This window comes from Petromyzon marinus, chromosome 2 (assembly GCF_048934315.1).
Source record: "Petromyzon marinus isolate PM22_M1 ecotype Great Lakes invasive population chromosome 2, UKy_Petmar_22M1.pri1.0, whole genome shotgun sequence".
Classification (NCBI taxonomy): domain Eukaryota; kingdom Metazoa; phylum Chordata; class Hyperoartia; order Petromyzontiformes; family Petromyzontidae; genus Petromyzon; species Petromyzon marinus.
The window spans coordinates 6,266,052-6,287,864 of record NC_133668.1 but is presented as its reverse complement, the minus strand read 5'-3'; the positions used below and the strand labels follow the sequence as shown (position 1 = coordinate 6,287,864).

Sequence of the window (21,813 nt, the reverse complement as noted above, 5' to 3'; positions counted from 1 at the left end):
GGAGACAGAGGATATTGCGGCCAGGCTCCGCGGTTGTGGAATTCCCTTTCTCCTTGGTCCACCAGGGAATCTGAATCTGTTACACTTTTTAAATCGCGTCTTAAAACAGGCTTTCTCCATAACGTAAGCTTTACTGAAAAGTGCTTCAGAGGCTATGCGTGAATTTGCGCTGTATAAAACTGAGTTTCTTCTTCTTATTACTACTCCATGTGAACACACAGACACTCCACGGTGGCCCCAACGCCGCCTGTTTAACACCACGGTGGCTGTGAAAAATCTCGGTGTCTTTCTGACCCTCACCTCCCCATTAAAACGTGATAGAGGGTAATTACATCAGCGTGGCCTTCCTACGCATGCACTGTCGCCAGTTTTGACAAACGAATGAGTAATTGGGCAGAGAAGGAATGGCTGTGGTGTGGCTGAAAACGTACACATACTAAGAATACATTGCATTGTTTTGAGTTTTGGATCCCCGCTGCACACGAATAACATTGGATGTCAACCTGCATTTAAAAAACATATGCATTCCCCTTTTTTAAATTAAATATTTGATTTGTCGCTATGTAATTTCATGAATGTAACAGCTGTTCGCTGTACCCTGTTTCAACGTGAAAATGTACCTCCCTGGAAATCAAGTTGTATTGATTTAAATATAACTTGATTAAAACGACTAACAATAAATTAGTGCTTACAGTAAATGTGTCGTGACATAGAATTAGCGATGTAGCAGCATAGCGCTAGCTGTTGGCGGGGAAGGGGATCTGCAGCTTACAGCAGCCCTGACGTCAGCAGGCCACGTGATACACCAGAGGGGATATCTGGGGGAAAGGTTACAGAAGGGGCACGTGGGGGAAGCCCCGGGAACCCGCTAATAGCTTACAGGGAGGGGGCGTGGCCGGGGCAGAGCGAGGCCACGCTGGGAGCATAAAAGGGGGTCCTGAGCGAGAGCTCGGGGCTGTCGTATGGAGTGGGATCCCGCACTGTGCTGTTGAAGATCGTCGCCATCATCGGTGTCGTCTTCACTCGATATTGCACTGCTAGACGGTAGTTGGCTGTCTCGGTACAGCGCCGTCAGTGTTAGACGACTAGTGTTGTGTGTAGGCTAGCAACAGTAATAGTGTGTACCCACGTAGTGTTGTGTGTAGGCGAGCAACAGTAATAGTGTGTACCCACGTAGTGTTGTGTGTAGGCGAGCAACAGTAATAGTGTGTACCCACGTAGTGTTGTGTGTAGGCGAGCAACAGTAATAGTGTGTACCCACGTAGTGTTGTGTGTAGGCGAGCAACAGTAATAGTGTGTACCCACGTAGTGTTCTGTGTAGGCTAGCAACCCATGTAGCGTTGTGTATAAGCGAGCGATAGAAGAATGTGTACCAACGTCCTCGGTTACATAAAAGAAGTGCCTCCAAGTCTTAGCGTCTCCGAGCTAAGTCACTACAAATGTAAATTGTTTCATATTATTTTGCTTAATATTTGTGCAGATATAACGTGTAAGATGTTGTCATCAATTGTTTAAATGTTTACTTGCTTTGTGAATCAGGTCTCCCATGAAAAAAGAGACTTTTGGACTTAAAGGGCTCTCATCTGGTTTAAATTAATGATACCCATTAGGGGGTGTAATTATTAATCGATTAGTATTGATTCATTATCAAGGCGAGGGTAAGATCAATGTTTTCAATGTCTGCTCATGTTATGTTAATTATATGGTGAGATGCTATTTCCCACTTGGTACATAGCAGGATGTGGGTTCGATCCCGGACCCTGACGATGCCGCTTGTATATTTGGAGTCCGTTTGTTATCTCTCTCTGTGGTGGCCGCATGGATTTTTTCTCCCGAGTTCATCTGGTTTTGGCTTCCACATTTAAAAACATGTCTTTCGATTATTTGGATACTACTGTAAATTCCCACATGTAATGATAAAGTCACTTCGATGAGCCATCATGTGTGGCCAGGTAGCTTCTGAAAAATAGCTAATAACTCAGTGGGCTTTCCCTGGTAAATACAATTGTAGAAGTCCTAGTAGTATCATAAGCGAAGGTGAAGTTTTGACTATTTTGTCGTAAACATAACTTTACAAACAGGGCGTAAAAAACAGCAACAAAACCAACAAAATCGTAAAAAGTGACAACATTTCTGAATCTTTCTTGCATTGAATCAAGGCACTACATTATGATATTGCCAACAAATGCAGGGGAGCTTCGAACTGCTTTCAATACGTAAAAACACATCATACATCAATTGCATGGACCCCTGAGCCTAGAGAATTAATCATATTATGTTTTTGTCGAATTTTGTACCCTATCACTTTTGTCGATTATAAGAAACATATTACGAGTATGTATAATTATATAATAATCCACTATGTATTCGGCTGACCGCCAGCGGTGTGGAAATCATTAAGTGAATGCGCATCCAAAAATGTAAATCATTCAGGGCTAAAGAGCAACACCACATTGTCATTCTGCTGCAGCTGCGCAGGACATTTCAGCTTTCAATTGTGTGCCGTTTCTAAGGTTTTTAGGAAGAGGCCTTGTGGGTTCTTGCAGTATTTGGGCGCTGTGATGGCGAGATGTTAACTGCCCTGCCCGGTATACAGGAGGTCGTGGGTTCGATTCCGACCCTGACGCCTGCTGCTGTATATTTCGAGTTTGCGTGTGTAGTGGTATAGCGCTAGCTGCTGGCGGAAAAGCGTAACCGCGGTTTCTCTTTGACATTTGTGTTGGACACAGACACCAGCAACACTGGAATTGGTGCTGTGCTGTCCAAGGTCATGAACGGCACTGAGAGAGTGGTGACCTACGGGAGCCATGTGTTGTCCCCCGCAGAGCAGCGCCACTGCATGACACGCAGAGAACTACTGGCCATAGTTAATTTTGTGCAGCAATATAGGCCATATCTTTACGGACGTGACTTTGTCGTGTCCACGGACCACGTGGCCCTCCAATGCTCCCTACGTATTGACCAGCCTTCCGGCCAACTGTCCCGCTGGTTAGAAATTGTGTGGGACTACTCTTTCACGGTCACCTACAGGAAGGGTGTGCGGAACTGCAATGCGCTGTCCCGTTTACCACCGAGTGACCAGTGTGCGTGCTCAATGGGTGCCGGGTGATGTAAGTAGCATCTGTCGATGCAGCACCACTCGCGGTGGATGTGCATAGTGACGGCACGTTGGGTCTCATGCACGCTGATAGAGGACGCCTCGTTGTTGAAATTGCTGCGTCACGTTGGTGCGAGAGGCAGTAAAATAGTGCCAGCAGGGATGTCCCTTATAGTCCTCCACGAAGGACTCTTAATGAGATTGGACAAGGAGCTGCAGCGTTATTGCATCTTGGTGCCGACTACTCTGTGGGGTAAACTCACACGGATGGTCCATGAAAAATGAATGCACCTCGGAGTCCGTAAAACATTGGTAACGCTGAAGCGTGACTTATATTGGCCCGGTATGATGGGTGATATATACCACATGGTAAAAGGTTGTACTGACTGTGCACGTTGCAAGCCACCGTCGAGGCAGGCCCAGCCTCCGTTTCAATCTATCACTTTGTCTCGAATCAACGAGCTAGTCGCACTGGACATTCTTGGGCCATTCCCCACCACTCAAAGGGGAAACACATTTCTCCTGTTCTAGATTTGAAGCTTTCGTGACTGCAAGGATTCATGCTCTTTGGTTTTATTCGGTAAAGTCATGTAGGTAAAATAAATTAAAAGAAAACAATTAAATCACGAAGTTTTGGAGGCAACACAAGCTTCCGTCTTCAGGTGGAACAGTCACAGCAGAATATCTGTGTCAAGATATTCTGCTGTGACTGTTCCACCTGAAGACGGAAGCTTGTGTTACCTCCAAAACGTCGTGATTTAATTGTTTTATTTTATTTTACCTACGTGACTTTACCGAATAAAACCAAAGAGTACATTTCTCCTGGTCGGGTTGGAATACCTTTCCCGGTGGCCGACGGCATGGCCTCTGCCAGACCAGTTGGCTGCATCTATTGCGGATGTGTTTTTGCACGGCCACGTAATGGATAAGGGGGCTCCGTGACAACTTCTCACAGAACAGGGGCGAAATTTTTCTTCTGAATTGTTACGGGAGGTGTGCGACTCCCTGGGTACAAAAAAATTAGGACTTCGCCCTACCATCCTCAGATGGACGAGATGGTGGAGGGCATGCACAGGACCCTAACGTCCATGTTGTGCCAACGAGTTAACGAGGCGCAGTCGAACTGGGAATTGCACATTCCCGGTGTTCTGGCCGCATATAGGATGGCCTCTTACGCCTCAACAGGATTCTCCCCGTTTTACCTCATGTATGGGAAAGGAGAGTGATCACCCCATGGAAGCTCAGTTGGGCATGGACTTGGGTAAGAAGAGAGCTGCCATGCCCATGCAGGTCACGCTTAGGGATTTGACGGAGGCGCGGGAGGCGTCCTCCCCATGGTTGCGTGGATTTTTCTCCGGGTCCTTTGGTTTTTCGCTCCACATTTAGAAACATGGGTTCATAGTATTGCCTGCTATAAATGTCCACGTGATGATAGGCCACTTCGCTGAGCTATCATTTGTGCCTATGTCGCTTATGAAAAAGAGCTTCGCAATGTACTGTAAATGTCACATCACAATTCCCAGGTCTCTGTAATTGTTCATATTTCACATCGGCCATCATTGGCCTGGGTGGGTGAAAGTGACAGTAGTTGCTCAAGCACCATGCAATTAACACGGTGAACTAAGTTCAATTCCTGGCCATGGCTTACATGAGTGGGGAGTGGTATCTGAACTCGTGTGGTGAATCAGAGTCTTTATTTATCCTGTAGAAATCCGATGAGCTCTGAAGCTCTTTTTCACAGATGTCCAGTAGGGGCGAGTCAGAAAGTTACAGTATAGTGAAACAAACTCCATGGCCAACACGGCATGGAGATGTGATTAAAAAAAGTTGAAAATCATTATTGTTTCATCCGCTTAAAAAATTGGCTGTTGCCAGATTAACAAGGATTGGCGGATACACTCACTCACATAAACGTTCATATATTTATGTTTTTTAAAATCCAAAAAACCCTAATTTAGTCAAGTTTTGTGATGTGTGTGTGTAGATGTGTATGTGTGTGTGTAGTGGAGTAGAAAGGTGTGTATTGCATGGAAACAGAGACAGTGCGGGTTATGTTGGGTCAGCCTGTTGTGGAGGCAAAGTCATTGGGGTTATCTTGGGTCAGCCTGTAACGAAGGCAAATACAGTGCAGGTTACGTTGGGGCAATTAAGCTGGGAGAGCCAAGGACGGCTGTGATTGGTTGGGGCTGTTGCCGGGGCTGGAGAGGCGTCTTGAAGTCTGGCGAGAAACACGTGTACGTATCACGCGGGGTGCCGTTGGGACGCGGACTAATTAATTGGGGCGTAATGAGAGCGGGGATAAATTGGGGGGTCGGCAATTGGAGCGGGAGTTGGAGTTGGGAGCTGGACGAGGCAAGACGTGGAGTTTGGAGGAGAGTTTGGAGACAGAGTGGGGGACAGAGTTTGGAGACAGAGTGGGGGACAGAGTTTGGAGACAGAGTTTGGCGACAGAATTGGAAACAGAGTTTGGAGACAGAATTGGAAACAGAGTTTGGAGACAGAGTTGGAGACGGAGTTTGGAAACAGAGTGTAGAGCGAAGCTAAAGAAGAGAAGCAGCTAGCAGTAGAGAGAGCGTAATGATAGCGGAGCTGAAGAGAGCAGCTAGCAGTAGGGAGAGCGTAACGATAGCGGAGCTGAAGAAGAGAAGTAGCTAGCAGTGGAGAGAGCATAGCGATAGCGGAGCTGGAGACGAGAATAGCCAGTAGTGGAGAGAGCGTAGCGATAGCGGAGCTGAAGACGCTGTGTGCGAAGTCGCTGGGTGCGAAGACGCTGTGTGCGGAGTTGCTGAGTGCGGAGTCACTGATGTCGGAGCAAGCGAAGTAATCGTGGGGAGTGGAGAGACAAAGGTGGCGAGCGAGTCGAGTGAAGCACGGCGAGCGAGCCGTGGCGACCTGGATATTGTGGAATGTGGAGGACATGCTGAGAGTTGTAAATAAAGCGGTGTTCGTAGAAAGACAGAAGTTGTCCGAGTGAAATCGAACACTACATGTGTATGACTGAATGTAAAACATGTTTTTTTATTCAGGAAAGTTTAATTGAGTTTCAAGACTCATTTTAAGAATATGGTGCTTGGCTAATTTCTTATTGAACAGGGAGCCATTTGAAATTGCAGTTGCTAGAGAAATCCCATCATGAATAGAGGGGATAGCTAGCAAGTCCACTCCAACGGACTCATGCACTCACTTATTGTACCGACATCTCCAGGCCAACTCACAATCCCGGAGATTCGGAAGTTTAACACAAATCCCTTCGTGATCCAGTAACCCTCACCTCTAAAGCGCCGTATCACAGGCATGTGCGCAACAACACTCGGCTCTACTAGTCTTGTGAGAATCACATTTGCCCACATTTCTTTTTATGGTGATATCAGACAAGGGCACCCCAAATGCAGTTCTTCAGGAGCTGCTGATGGCTTTTGAATAATGCACAAAGGCCCCAGTGCTTTTTCTATGCGTGTTTGCGTGTTGTTTGAAACATAGTTTTGAGATGCAGCCAAATTCATGTGCTTCAAAACGTCAAATTGTACCTGTTTTGTACTGTACTAAAGACGCCTCTTAATCAACCCGCGATTGTCTTGGCCTTCGCTTCGAGTTTGTGTCCGTTCATTGTACTACACGAAATCACATCTCGGCACTCGCGTAGCTTTGTGCTGCGTGCGTCCGCGCTGCGCGAGCGACTTTGATTCGGCCGCACAGACAAGAACGCCGCCAAAGTTGCCGTGCGTTCCGCATAGACAAACACGCGCACATTGCACACCGTCCACGGATTATCATATAGATGCGCAAACGTGTCACTACGGCGTTGTTTATCTCGCAGATGAGACGCTAGCTATGCAATGAGACGCTATGCCGATCAGCCTGCCGCCTCCATTCACCGTGCGCACTCCATGAACTCGCGCATGAATGGTTTTGTGCTCAAAAGTGGGGAGTAGGAGGCGAAATCCATCTACATCCATCACCCTCCACCCTCGTCCCCCCTGTCGCTGCATTGCAAGTGCGAGCTGCGTGAGCCTCCGACTGTGCAACAGAGGGGATCGAAACGGCGCCGTGGTGTGTGTGCTGTGTGTGGTGTTTCAAGTTTCAAGTTTCATTTATTAGGTATAGCCCTGTGAGCTATGCGGCTCTTAAGTCGGTTGCAACCGCAACAAACAAAATATTAATCTACATTGCAGAAAACTATTACACCACAACCAGACCAAAATAAAGCAACAGTAATCATAGGAACTGTGATTTTAAATTTAACAATAAACGATATACATAGCACGTATGACAAAACCTGCAGCCATAGCTGGCAGCACGACACTCCCAGTGTATGATGTGTGAGTGAGTCAGCAGCAGCGTGAGTGAGTGTATGATGTGCGAGTCAGCGTATGATGATTGAGTTAGTATTAGGTTGCGTGAGTGTATGTGTGAGTCAGCGCACGATGTGTTAGCGCATGATGAGTGAGTCAGTGTATGATGTGCGAGTAAGCCAGCACACGATGAGTGAACCTGTGTATGATGTGCTAGAGAAGAGATGGAGTGATGTGGTACAGGAGGACATGGAGCTGAGTGGACTTGCCGATGACTGGTACCAGCGGTGTCAAGATCGGCCTCTGTGGAGGAGGCTTGTGAAGGACGCTACTGGGCAGTTGGAGGCAGTCGCCCTCCAACAACAACGGAGGGCGGAGGAGCGACGCTCACAACAACGAGCGGAGCGCCGGGTGGCTAAAGCACAGCAGGTTGGCACAGTAGGGGGCACAGGTGGTGCACCAGCCAGTCATCTCAGTCAGTCGACCCGTGGCACCTGGGTCTGCCCCGTGACCTCTTGCCCGCGGGCGTTCGACACTTCACGAGGCCTCAAGGTGCACATGGCCTGGCACAAGCGTCGTGGTGATGTCACCGCCACTTAGTGGGGAATGGCGGTTGTTGTTGTTGTTGTGTGAGAAAGTCAGTGTCGGCTCCCTCTGCTCGCGCCGTCGGCCCCCTCCACCCCCGGCTCTGTCGCCCCCCCCTGGCACCGTCGCGCCCCCCCCCCCAGCTCCATCGCCCCCCCCCCCGGCTCCGTCGGCCCCCCCCTGGCTCCGTCGGCACCCCCCGGCTCCGTCGGCCCCCCCTGGCTTCGTCGCCCCCCCCAGCTCCATCGCCCCCCCCTTGGCACCGTTGGCCCCCCCCCAGCTCCGTCGGCCCCCCCCTGGCTCTGTTGCCCCCCCCAGCTCCTTCGGCCCCCCCCCCTGGCTCCGTCGGCCCCCCCCTGGCTCCGTCGGCCCCCCCCGGCTCCGTCGGCCTCCTCGGTTTCATCGGCTCCCTCCGTCGGCCCCGCCAGCCGCTGCTGGGAGCGTGGCCTGGGAGCGCCCCGGGAACGCGCGGCTCAGGCGGCCATCTTGAAGTATGTTAACATCTCCTAGCCACGGTGGCGCCCTCGGCAACGTCGGGACGCTCGTCCACAGCACTGCGTTGTGGCCTTCAAAGCAATCCTGCGTGTGTGTATGGTGTGCTGTATACGGTGTGTGTGTGGTCTGTATTCATGGTGTGTGTGGTGTATGTGGTTCGTGGTGTGTGTGTGGTTTGTATGGTGTTTGTGTATAGTGTATGTTGTAAGGGTGGTGTGTCCACGCGTGTGTATGCAGGCCCGTCGAGAGAAATGTGAGACACCAGTAATCGATATGGGTTGCGTGTGCCAACCCTGGGCCCCCCATTCTTGAGCTGGGTGGGGACCCCCCCCCCCCTGGGGACCCCCCCATTCCCTCCCATGTAAATCATCTCGTGATTGGCTGGGCTTTGAGCGTGCTTGCTCGTTTGTTAATTGTGCTACGTGAAATCATGGCTGTCCGCCTGATGATGCTCGTTGTAATTATTGGCGAAACGTTCTACTTAGATTGGATATGTTGTGGATTTGCTCTCCGACACACCGGTGTGCTGTCCTAGTGTAGAGGAGTATTGTGAGTAACCAAGAGTAGAAGGAGGTGCGAGCGGGTTGATAGTCAAGAATGACGCAACATCACGGGTTACGTAATGGGCTTTGGAGAGTATCTTCGGGAACATGGGCGGAGCCAAGCTGGGGGGAGGAGCCGCCCAAAGGGTTCTTAAGGGGGGCCCAGTGACGGAGGCGGGGTCGTTGGAGGGAGCCAGGGTAAGGATCAGCTGCAGAGGGTCTCTCTCTCCTCGTCGCAGAGCGGTGTTGGCTGAACCCCCGCAACGGACAGACGAGTGAGAGAGTCCAAAGGGTAGCCGAGGGTAGGGCCCAAATAGTATTCAGTGTCCGGGGTAAAGGACCGAGATAGAGTGCATCTACACTGATGTGAGCGTAGGATGTCGAGTGTAACCGTGTTTTATTCAACGGCAACAGCCCTTAAATAATTCCTCGTCTCCGCGTGGTTCTACTGCACTACACGAGTAACGAATTGGCATGTTCTGTTTACGTGGCAAAACCTTACAAATTGGCGGGTGGTGGCGGGTTTAACGACACATTTATATTTACGTAATCTAACCCAAAAAAACTATATTATGGGTAATATTGTGCATTGTGCTTGTGCGTGTACAGTGAGGAAAAAATTGTATTTGATCCTCTGCTGATTTGGTACGTTTGCCCACTGACAAACAAATGATCAGTCTATAATTTTAATGGTAGGTTTATTTGAACAGTGAGAGACAGAATAACAACAACAAAAATTCAGAAAAACGCATGTCAAAAATGTTATAAATTGATTTGCATTTTAATGAGGGAAATAAGTATTTGACCCCCTCTCAATCAGAAAGATTTCTGGCTCCCAGGTGTCTTTTATACAGGTAACAAGCTGAGATTAGGAGCACACTCTTCAAAGTAGTGCTCCTAATCTCAGCTTGTTACCTGTAAAAAAGACACCTGTCCACAGAAGCAATCAATCAATCAGATTCCAAACTCTCTACCATGGCCAAGACCAAAGAGCTCTCCAAGGATGTCAGGGACAAGATTGTAGACCTACACAAGGCTGGAATGGGCTACAAGACCATTGCCAAGCAATGGTCTTGTAGCCCAGGTGACAACAGTTGGTGCGATTATTCGCAAATGGAAGAAACACAAAAGAACTGTCAATCTCCCTTGGCCTGGGGCTCCATGCAAGATCTCACCTCGTGGAGTTGCAATGATCATGAGAACGGTGAGGAATCAGCCCAGAACTACACGGGAGGATCTTGTCAATGATCTCAAGGCAGCTGGGACCATAGTCACCAAAAAAACAATTGGTAACACACTACGCCATGAAGGACTGCAATCCTGCAGCGCCCGCAAGGTCCCCCTGCTCAAGAAAGCACATATACATGCCCATCTGAAGTTGCCAATGAACATCTGAATGATTCAGAGGACAACTGGGTGAAAGTGTTGTGGTCAGATGAGACCAAAATGGAGCTCTTTGGCATCAACTCAACTCGCCGTGTTTGGAGGAGGAGGAATGCTGCCTATGACCCCAAGAACACCATCCCCACCGTCAAACATGGAGGTGGAAACATTATGCTTTGGGGGTATTTTTCTGCTAAGGGGACAGGGAAACTTCACCGCATCAAAGGGACGATGGAAGGGGCCATGTACTGTCAAATCTTGGGAGACAACCTCCTTCCCTCAGACAGGGCATTGAAAATTGGTCGTGGATGGGTATTCCAGCATGACAATGACCCAAAACACACGGCCAAGGCAACAAAGGAGTGGCTCAAGAAGAAGCACATTAAGGTCCTGGAGTGGCCTAGCCAGACTCCAGACCTTAATCCCATTGAAAATCTGTGGAGGGAGCTGAAGGTTCGAGTTGCCAAACGTCAGCCTTGAAACCTTGATGACTTGGAGAAGATCTGCAAAGAGGAGTGGGACAAAATCCCTCCTGAGATGTGTGCAAACCTGGTGGCCAACTACAAGAAACGTCTGACCTCTGTGATTGCCAACAAGGGTTTTGCCACCAAGTACTAAGTCATGTTTTGCAGAGGGGTCAAATACTTATTTCCCTCATTAAAATGCAAATACATTTATAACGTTTTTGACATGCGTTTTTCTGGATTTTGTTGTTGTTATTCTGTCTCTCACTGTTCAAATAAACCTAGCATGAAAATTATAGACTGATCATTTCTTTGTCAGTGGGCAAACGTACAAAATCAGCAGGGGATCAAATACTTTTTTTCCCTCACTGTATGTGGGTGATGTACAATAGGGAGCGGTCGTGTAGCGGTTAGCGCGCTGCGCTGCGAACCTGGCGACCCGAGTTCGATTCCCGCTCACGGCCAACACCAGTGACGATTATCTAAACCGGTCCGGGTCCTCCCCTAGGTCTACTCAGCCTCAAATGAGTACCTGGTGCAGTGTTATGTAAACATCGCCACTGGGGAGACAAAGGCGGCCGGGCGTGGTCCTGCCCACCCACCCCCTCGTTTGCCGTGCCGGCCTTCAAAGGTGCTGCTACTCGCTAAGAGCACTTGCCCCCCAACAATCTGTTACAGGCGATATGGCAGATCTTCGTCTCGTGCAGTGTTGCACGGTGGTGTGTAACGCGCGCTGCATGCACTACGCATTGAGTTCGATTCCCGACCACGGCTTAACGCAGCGGGACGTTGAACCCGCCGGTTGTTCGCTGTCAATATTTATGACATGTGGAGGACACAAATTCAAACTTGGCATCGCTGCCGTTGCTGGGCATCCGCCGCACGATCAATTCGGCATCGCCCCCACGACAGTGGTGTGTATGTGTGTACGCGTCAGCACGGGGGAGACAAAGACGGCTGGGCGTGGTGCCGCTTGGCACCGCATCTGGCGCAGCGCCGACCTCGTTTTCTTTGGTTCTTTCGGTAAAGTCACGTCGATAGAAAAAATAAAATAAAAAAGAAAGTGAATAAAAAAATAATTCATCAAGCTCTTCCGCTTTTATTGTGCTCTGACCTACGCCCATCCTTTATTTCCTCTTTTCTTTAACTTCGTGTACAGTACTCAGGGATGTGTATTGATTGTTGCGACGTTTGTGTGTTATTTACGCGCCTTTTTCTTGCTCTTGGGTCGTTTTAACGTTTTGCTTCTCGCTGAAATTGGGTCTTGATGTGTACCTAATTTGTTATTCACAAAAGCGATAAATGTAGGTGCTCGCTAACAACTCTTGCACTCAGTCTGCATGTCCGTACAGGGAGATCTCGCATCGTCTATGCGTGCGTACGCGTGCAGTAGATATATGGGGAGCGGTGGTGCAGCAGTAAGCGCACTGCGCTATGAACCCTGCCACCCGCGTTCGATTTCCGCTCACGGCCACCAACACCAGTGACGAAAAATATCTGAACCGGTCTTGGGCCTTCCCTAGGTCGATTCAGCCTCAAATGAGTACCTGGCGCGGTGTACAAACACCGCCACATGGGAGACAAAGCCGACCAAGCGTGGTGCTAGCCACCCCGGCCTTCATAGGCGTTCACTAACATCATTTGCCACAAAAGTCTATTAAGACTATCCGGGGGCTGTTTGTCTTGTTTTTAGATTTGGGCACTAACCAGGCACGTGTGCACACAGCACGAAAAAAAGACACAAACAGGCGCTCGCAAACCAACGCGTACGGTGTGTACTGGAATGAATTCGCTACTTTTGCTGTGCAGGACAAAACGTGCACTCTGCGATGCGTGCGTACGCAGTGGGTGGGCGCCGTCTCTGCATGACATGCGCGTGCACAATGCGTTGCCCGCAATGTCCGGAAGCTCTCTCTCTTTAGCAGCAACATCACCGGCCCCGTGCACAACAGCGCACGGTGTGTCCGTGTGCCTGCCCGCGCGCGCGCGCGCTTGTGGTTGCGTGCAGCGCGTGTATGTGCAACTGCGGTGCAATGCGCTAAGAGTCCCCGCTCGGCGGGCAGTTTTCGCTGCTGCGGCACACGGGCACACGGGCACAAGTGCCCTTGGTTGAGCGTCTGCTAACCGTGTGTGAACATCGACACTGGAGGGCATCTAGTGGGCTGACCCTTAAATTTAACCGGCATGACGGTTGCACGCCAGTCATAACACCGTGCTCCGACACTCGCTGTTGGTGGATCACAACACACCTCGAATGAATGTGCTCATTGGGGAATTGCCCAAATATCCTGAGTATGACTTTCCTGAAGGAAATGTATCGGGACTCGGTGAGACCTTCCTGTGAATATAAATTTACATTACGGTAATTGTTTTAAACTACGCTTAGTTGCTCAAATAAATTTTTACCCGAATTTATGTTTGCTTGGTGAACTCGTAGCCACTGCTTAACATCAGTGACGTGTTGTATCTAAAACGGTCCTGAGTCTCCCCTAGGTCGACTGGGCCTTAACAAAGTACCTGCTGCGGTGTGTGATTATTAAAACTGGGGAAACAAAGGCGGCCGGCCGGACGTGATACTAACCACACCACTGGCGCGTATACCTTGTCGATCTTAATAGGTACAGTACTCGCTAACAGTACTTCACCCCAGCAAGCGTGTACACGTGTGTTTCTGCACAAGCGAGTGAACATAGGTGTGCACTCACAGCCCGCGGAGTCTCTGACACATGGAGTGGAGCTGCTCTGGCCTCACATCGCTCCACGGGGTCCCGTCATCCATGTCCTCGTCCACATCCTTGCTCGCGCTGAGGTCCATGGCCGTCGGGACGACGTCCTTGTCGAGTCGCGTGCGCAAACACAACCCGTGCCTCGCCTGCGCTGAGCGAGTAGGAATATTCTTCTTTTCCTGTTGTGTGTTTGTGTGGTTTGTTGTTGTTGTCAATGTCTTTGCGGCTGTTTGATACAACCGCCGCACGAACCGCACGCCTTTCACAAAATCGCACCAAACTCGTCCACCGCACCGGACCACCTCCCTGCGATAATGGAAAGATTCCACCGCGCGCGACGCCTCGGATTTAAAGCGCCCCCCCCCCCTCCCAACCTCACTGTCTCCTGCGTGTAAACGCAGTTTGGTGAATAAGTGACTCCAGCTGTGGTGACAGCAGCAAGCAATAGCAGACGACAGCAGTAGCAGCAGCAGTGCGGTAGCGGTTCTGACGACACGCGCCTCGCACGAAGGGCCACTCCGTCTGGCGCCCTAAACGCGCCGCAGTGCCAGCCTACGCCACCAGCACGCGCTCAACTCCACCGCGACGCGGAGGGCACCTGGCATTGCCGTCCACCCAATCCCCCACTCGCGCACGCACCAGCGGGCCCGGGCGCTGCTGCCGAGTCTAACGAACCGGCATGCAATATATAAGCGTGCTGATTTACCTAAATTTAACGTGCACCTTTGCTGGCTGTAGACCTTTCACGGAGCCTTTGCGCCCACAAAGGTTCCTGCGACTCTAGCAGCCCACGGTGGGAAGGGGGAGGGTATCGGTACAGCTGAACCTGGCAGCGAGAACAGGCGGCGTGCACGGAATGCGGCATGAACAAACACTTTGAACAAAGGACGCACACGGGCGCCCTCTGGCTATCGCAAGCGACCTGCAGGAAAGATGCGACGGACGATGCAATTATAATGATCGCCTCGGCTCCGGCGACACGCCGACAGCGAGTATTTAAACAAGACGAGACAAGTAAAAAAAACATACATCTAAAAACACCACGCGCGTCACAATTGCCCCCCACCCCGTGGGGAAATATCTGCAGACTATTACAAGAAGCACAGTGGCACGACACGGTCAAGATCGTACAACGGTGCAGCTTTCGTGTCACCCACAACAGCCTCAGCTTTTGGTGGGGGAGGGGGGTGATCAAGACGGCAGCCTAGGACGCACAGCTGTGAGGAGCGCTGCAAAAAAAAAATCCATTCGAGGAACGGAAGAGGCACAGAGAGACGGACGAACGGCGAGAGGACACAGGGACACAGAAAAACCAGACAGAAAGACGACGATCAACACAGTCCCCTCCTACGGCTGGCGACTCATAGAGACACACGATTGTCGTTTCACCCAGAACACCGTGGAATGTTGAGTAGGTATGGAATCAGAGCCGTCCATGGGGTGCGGGGGTGCAGGGCCCTGGGTAAATCCCACCGTGTGGACCCTCACGCCACCTTACAACTAAACCGTTAGGATGAAATCTGACACCAAAAATAAAGCGGGACACGAGGCGGTCGCCCCGATTCGCCGTACCGTCGGTACGTCTCTGCATGTAATATCACCCCTACGATTACAATCATGCATTCGGCTCTCGACATATGTATACCTCGAATCGCGAGTGTGAGAAGCAATTATTTACAATTCATGCCAATTGCATATGAATGATGAAGGCTGTTACATTTAGGCAAATGGAGGGAACAAATCTACAAACTAGACAGTAAGGAGACAACCAAGAATCGCGATTCCAAACCGTGGCAATTCACCAAATCGCTTGGCGGGGGAGGGTGAATCATTATATAACCCCCATCACTCACTGAGATGACCATCGATGTGCGTTCAACATACGTGTGTAGCAGCCGCACGGAGCTAAGAACCCGGCGACCCGAGTTCGACCAACGCTCACAGCCAGCGCCAGTGACGAATATTTGCACCGGTCGTGTGCCTCCCCGAGGTCGCGTCAGCTTTCAAGGAATACCTGGTGCAGCGTGTCTAAACGTAAGCATTAGGTAGATAAAGGCGGCCGGAAATCATGCTGGCCACCCATCCCCTTGCGCGCCATGCCGACCGTAATAGGTACTCGCTAACACCACTTGTGCCAACATTCTGTTGAAGGCTACACGGAGTGGCGAGGGGGGAGTATTTGCATGTGTGCTTGATGATGTGGGGAGCGATAGATTAGTACCTGGTGCGTGTGTAACACATCTCCACTGGGAAGACAAAGGCGGCTGAGCGTGGTGCTGACCACCCACTCCCTCGTGTGTCGTGCCGGCCTTCATATGTGCTACTCGCTAAGAGCACTTGCCTCAACAGAATGTTAAGGCTATACGGGCGAGCTTTGTCTTTGTTTGATGTACGGACGTGCAGACTCGAGACTGGTCACACTTGGGGAAATCAGCGGCTCGCACAGAACGCACCAGCGTGATTTTAATTGTACCCGAAATGGGGAGCGATGTCTCAGAAACCCCCCCCCCCGCCCAGAAAATGCAGAGCGAGATGTCACCGCTATTACTAATCCGGACGTGCGAACGTGACCGTTTATATTTCAATAGAGACACGTGGACTGAACAACGTGTTGTTAGCAAATGTTCATCTTTCGATGCATTGTTTTTTTTTTCTTTCATCCAAGAGATGGCAAAGTTTCAAAGAGCACTGTACCGTGGAGATCGATCGATGAAATCAGCTCGTGTGCATGCGCTAGGGTGGATTGTCGCATCGCGGGATCGCGAGAAATGACGGCTTGGGGAGGACTTTCACCCAGCAGCGGAGAGATAACGGCGGATTCATGTTTGGCCCGAAACGCACCAATGTCTCCTTCACAACGAGCGGCGCAGATAGCCAAGGCGATGCCGTCCAGCTGTTTTATCAAGATGTAAATCAGACTCCTTAACAGGAATGCCCGGTGGCGAGATGTTAACTCCCTCGCCTGGTATGAAGGAGAGCGTGGGTTCGATCCCGATCCCGACCCTGACGCCTGCTGTATATTTGAAGTTTGCATGTTCATTTTGTCCTCCACATTTAGAAACATGCGCTTAGAGTATTTGTCTGCTAGGTGGATAAGCCACTTCGCTGAGCTATCATTTGTGACCAGGTGGCTCCTGAAAAAGAGCTAAATACCTCAGTGGGCCTCACCGGGTAAAATAAAATAAAATTGAAATTTAATAGTTTAGCTTATCTCTCCATAAACCCAGGCTCACATTTGCCAGGTCGATCAACGTGTATACAAATTTCCCCAAAGAGCCGATCTTTCCTCTGCCCCATCACCCTTTCCACTTCCACCACCACTACCACCATCACACATCCCTCCATTCTCCTTCCCCGTCTCCCGAATCCCACCATCCCTCCAAACTGCGTAAACATTGAACTCTGCGGCATCGATATATATTATTCCGACTGCTGCTGTGAGTTGTCAACATATTTCATAGCACGTCACGACACTCATAAGATAATCACACACTCAGGCACGCGCGTCTAGATGACTTAATCGCGTCCGTTTATTTACTGTTTTGTGCCGCGAGACGGACAATACCGTCAAGAAAAGTAACAGCGCGTGAATTTGTGCTCGCCAAGAACGAGAACTCGGAACAGCCGAGAACCGCTCAGCCTTCGTCGACCACGAACAGACCTTGGGATAGCACACGCGGGCGAGTCGCTACCGATGAACGATGCACATCGCTGTTCAGGCTCAACAGACGCGACACGTCGACTCGTGCGTGTGAGAATCGATCGTGGCAGTCGATAATACGGCAGCCGCCGTTCCGTCAGTGAGTGGCGGCCACTGCGCTTGTGCCAGCCTTAACAGGCTGCCAGGGCAGGTGCTGTTAGCGAGTAGCACCGATGAAGGCCGGCAGAGCACACGAGGGCGTGGGTGGCCATCACCACGCCCGGTGGCGATGTTTACACACCAGGTACTACATTTGAGGCTGAGTCGACCTAGGGGAGGCCCGGGACCGGTACAGACAATCGTCACTGGAGTTGGTGGCCGTTAGCGGGCATCGTACCCGGTGTCGCAGAGCTCGATGGGCGACGCGTTAACCACTGCGCCCACCGCTCCCCACGAACATTCACAAATCCGACATTCACAAATCCGACGTGGACACTCCTCTGTAGCCGACCGCTGCCGTTAAATGTTGGTACAGGGCAGCAGCATCAGCGCTGTTGGCGCTTCGTGGCGAATGTTAGCGCGCACCTTGAGCTGGCGAGCGCGCACAGATAGATGGATTTGCATAGCGGCTGAGTAAACCTGTCATTGCGATGCAAGAGGTTAATCCGGCCACGACATTTCTCAACCCCCCATCCCTCCACCCCCCTATCCACTCCCCCCATCCTCCCTCGCAGCGTCTCCCGCAGACCTCCCCTAAACCCCACCCCCCCCAACATTTTTTTTTTATCCTCGGAGGCTGCTCTGTGCAAGCGACACAGGCAATCATGTGTGGCCTTCAATCAAAACGGGGCTATCATGGGGGGGGGGGGGGGCTTGGTGGAAGTGGGTAACATTTGGCGGAAGAATCAAAGGGAGCACAATTTATTTTAAGAGGTCGTTGGTTGCACGCGGAGAGAAATTGCGTTTTCCACAAAAATGATTTAGATTCAGAGCGACCCTCTCTCTCCGCTCCGCGCGTCACCTCCATCCTCACCTCCTGTCTCCACGTCTTCCTCAACCGCTCCCGGAATATTATCTCCCTCAGCATGTCCAGCGCGGCACACAGCCAGCCATACGTCTTTACGTATGAAGGCATCGCTGTGCAGGATACTAAGATCCGAGAGAAACATCCACCGACGAGATTGAGCGATGAAAATGAGCTCGTGTTGTACGGTGCTGGTTGTAAGCCTTCATCCAGCAGTGGATTGCGTATGGCTGCTGATGATGATGATGATGCGTTTTTTTGTGTGCAAAGCAACGCCAGCCGTTTGTATAAAACCATTGTTCCGTGCGTAGGTGAACACCGTGACTACCCCGGTATGGAATTGGTAACCTGCAGAGTCACAAATGGCAAGTGCTTAAATTACGCATCACCATCAAAATGTAATCAAAAATACATTTGTCTTTGCACGTGTGCATACAAATTACTGCTAATTACGAATGTGCAGATGCCGAGGCATTGACGTGCCTTATGAATATACACAATCCAATGCCATGTATACGACACGATTATCCGTCCTTACATTTCCCACATGAGAACACGCCATCACATGAAATTACAAACAAAAAATGTCCCCCTTCAATAATATGTAGGGAGTCTGTCCTGTGCTTCTCCTAGGTTTACTCAGCATTAAATGAGTACCTGGTATGTTGTGAATATGCAATGGGGAAACAAAGGCGACCGGCGGGTTTCATTGTTGCGACACCACCAGCCCTTTCAACGTCGTGCCGATATTTATAGGTCGCTGCCATCACTTGCATAAGAAAACGGAGATTATGACTTCAACAAATATCACCCGGATAACCGACATAGGCTGTTGGGGAAAGGAAGAAGACACACACACACGTACACACGTCCGCACACACACACACGGCAATTCAAATTAATGCAACGTGGGGAGGATGTCGCTTATCGCTGCTGTTTCCTTGCATTAGTCTGCGCACATGAAACCAAACGGTGGAGGAGTGTGCAACTTTACACGTGATCTGGCAAACGATTAAGCTTATTGGATTCAGAAACACTCCGCCCGGCAGCGCAGTTTCACTCTCCGCGGCTGCAGCTATCGGACTTCCTGGAACCTCTATCGTTCGGATGCGTGTGTTTGCATGAATGAAGCATTCCGAGTGACGAAATAACCAACGCGTGGAACGCGAGAATCCAACACTCGCATCCTGCGTGTCTGAGCGGCAAGCCAGGGACCGGCAAAGAAAGCGTCGCGTTGCTACCGGGCACACGAACTCATTATCAACAATGTGAAACACCCGGTGCAGAATGTGCTTGCCCCGACACGTACTTGCTGGATCATATTGGTCTTGAAAGCCAAGAAGCTGATTTGGCTAAAAAAAAAAACACTGAAGAGTGATATGCGAATCAGTCATACACCCAAACTCCTCATCAGCAACTCGCAATGACCAGCGTGGTGGCTCAGGATACCGATACAACCCCAAATATGTGAATACTTTTATCAAGATTATTTGGCTGCTATAAATGTCCACACGTTAAGCCGCTTCGTTGAACTATCATTTGTGGTCAGGTCGCTTCTGAAAAAAGACGCTCAGTGGGGTTTACCTGATAAAATACTTCAGTGGTCTTCTTTGGTTCTTTCGGTAAAGTCACGTAGAATGATAATAAAATAATAAATTGATCAAATAAAATAACACAATAATATTCTCACGACGTTTCGGCCACAACACAAGCGGCCTTCATCAGGTGAAGGGGGCGAGACTGTCTGGTAGGACAACTCCAGCGCTGTCCTACCAGACAGCGCTGGAGTTCGCCCCCTTCACCTGATGAAGGCCGCTTGTGTTGTGGCCGAAACGTCGTGAGAATATTATTGTGTTATTTTATTTTATCAATTTATTATTTTATTATCATTCTACGTGACTTTACCGAAAGAACCAAAGAAGATGAATCATTGCAGTCACGAAAGCTTTAAATCGAAACTTCAGTGGTCTTTACCTGATGAAATAAAAAAAAGTTTAGTTTTATTTGCATTTTTTTGCCTTCTCCTTACCGTTGCTATACTTTGCACTCCCATCGTGTCTTTGCAGTGTTTGTTGTTGTAACGTTCTGACCCGCCTCTACCGGACATCTGTGAAAAAGAGCTTTATAGCTCATCGGATTCCTCCAGTTTAAATATTCTGATTGCGATTGGCAAAGGGCTGTTAGTTACCATGATAGGAAACTAACAATCATTGGCCATGTAGTTGTTATTCGATCACTCATCACAAAGGTCACTCTAGCGTTCTCTCAATCAATGTGAAATACACCAACCTTCGATTTACATTAACTTCGGGTGCAAGTTACCAGTGTAAATGCTATTATAGGAGTATACGTACAAGGTGCTTTAGTTTGCTCTGTGAACTCTTGCTTTGGGAATGCAGAAAAACAAAAACAGTACTGTACAAGACAAGTGATTCAAGCATCAGATAATAATAATAATCACATAATACCAATCGAATTCACCCAGCAAACCTCAATACGACTTAATACTCTTTTTTCAAGCGGATCTGGATCTGAGATATTTGCATCATCCCATTAATGATTGTTTGGCATGTGGTAAGACACTGGAGTAGCTGGAGACAGACGTATGCTGAACTTCTTTCGCTCCGTACATGGCGAACCGTGCTAATCAGAGGTGCGGGATCAGGACAACAAACTAAACACAAAAAGCAGTTCTAAAGAAACGAGTTTCCAATTTAGATTTTAAAAGTGCATAATATCCACACAGCCATCTAGCGTTGAGCCTGGTTGGTAATTGGATGGGTGATAACTGGAGCTTTATATTTTTACTTAAAGCTTTCGTGACTGCAGCAATTCATATTCTTCAGTCTTTCGGTAAAGCCACGTAGATAGGTACAAAGAAAATAACAAAAACTACGACGTTTCGATCGCAACACAAGCAATCGTCATCAGGAGAAAAAATAGCGGGAAAGCTGCTGAGGCAGGATGTTTTAAAGGTTTCAAATGGGTGTAGCCCAAGGGTCATAAGCAAAGTAGGCGGGGCTAGTGATGTTAAAGTGATAAATTTGCATGTCAATGTAAGGTCGGAGAGCTACCTCCACGACGACCAAGCTGCAGAGATGGCCATTGTATTGCGAGAGATTAGCATGTCAATGTAAGATCTCAGAGCCACCGCCACATCGAGGACACGAGCGACAGTGGCTGTGTGAGTGTGAGACATTTAACCTGTTAATGTAATGACATTTAACCTGTTAATGTAAAACCAGAGAGTCGAAAATTACTACTAACATCAGAAGGTAGGATGGAAACATCACAGCCAGTTATGACTTAAACTTGTTAATAACGTCCTTCCAATGATGCTCAGTTTGTACCCACCTTCTCGGTTGAAATTGTGTCTGTGTCTATATATATGGATGGCTTCATGAACGAATCTTTGTTGACAGCCAGTGGGCTTGTGATGTCTCCTTCGTATTTGTGGATCGGGCATTGCGTCATTATAAGTTGGACGGTCTCTGTTCTAGCCAGTGGGCTTGCAAAGTACCTTCGCCTTAGAGAAATCAATTTCGTGTGAGCCCACCGCATTAAA

At 49.5% G+C, this 21,813-nt stretch overlaps 1 protein-coding gene across 6 annotated transcripts in view; it reads right to left on the bottom strand.

The window, feature by feature from the left end:
• The window catches only part of LOC116948869 (dual specificity calcium/calmodulin-dependent 3',5'-cyclic nucleotide phosphodiesterase 1A-like), a 173,163-nt gene that overhangs the window by 77,154 nt on the left and 74,196 nt on the right, over window positions 1–21,813 (bottom strand). The window contains exons 1-2 of one of the 6 annotated variants that reach the window (XM_032966102.2): window positions 14,291–16,097; window positions 13,564–13,763 (exon numbers count right to left, since the gene is read on the bottom strand). The exons of 4 other annotated variants lie outside the window; for them this stretch is intronic. In XM_032966102.2, the coding sequence (XP_032821993.2) occupies window positions 13,564–13,673 (110 nt within the window). In that variant the 5' untranslated portion in view covers window positions 13,674–13,763; window positions 14,291–16,097. Of the gene's footprint in view, window positions 1–13,563; window positions 16,098–21,813 lie in introns of those variants that run through there. One more of the 6 variants, XM_032966111.2, reaches the window with a different exon arrangement.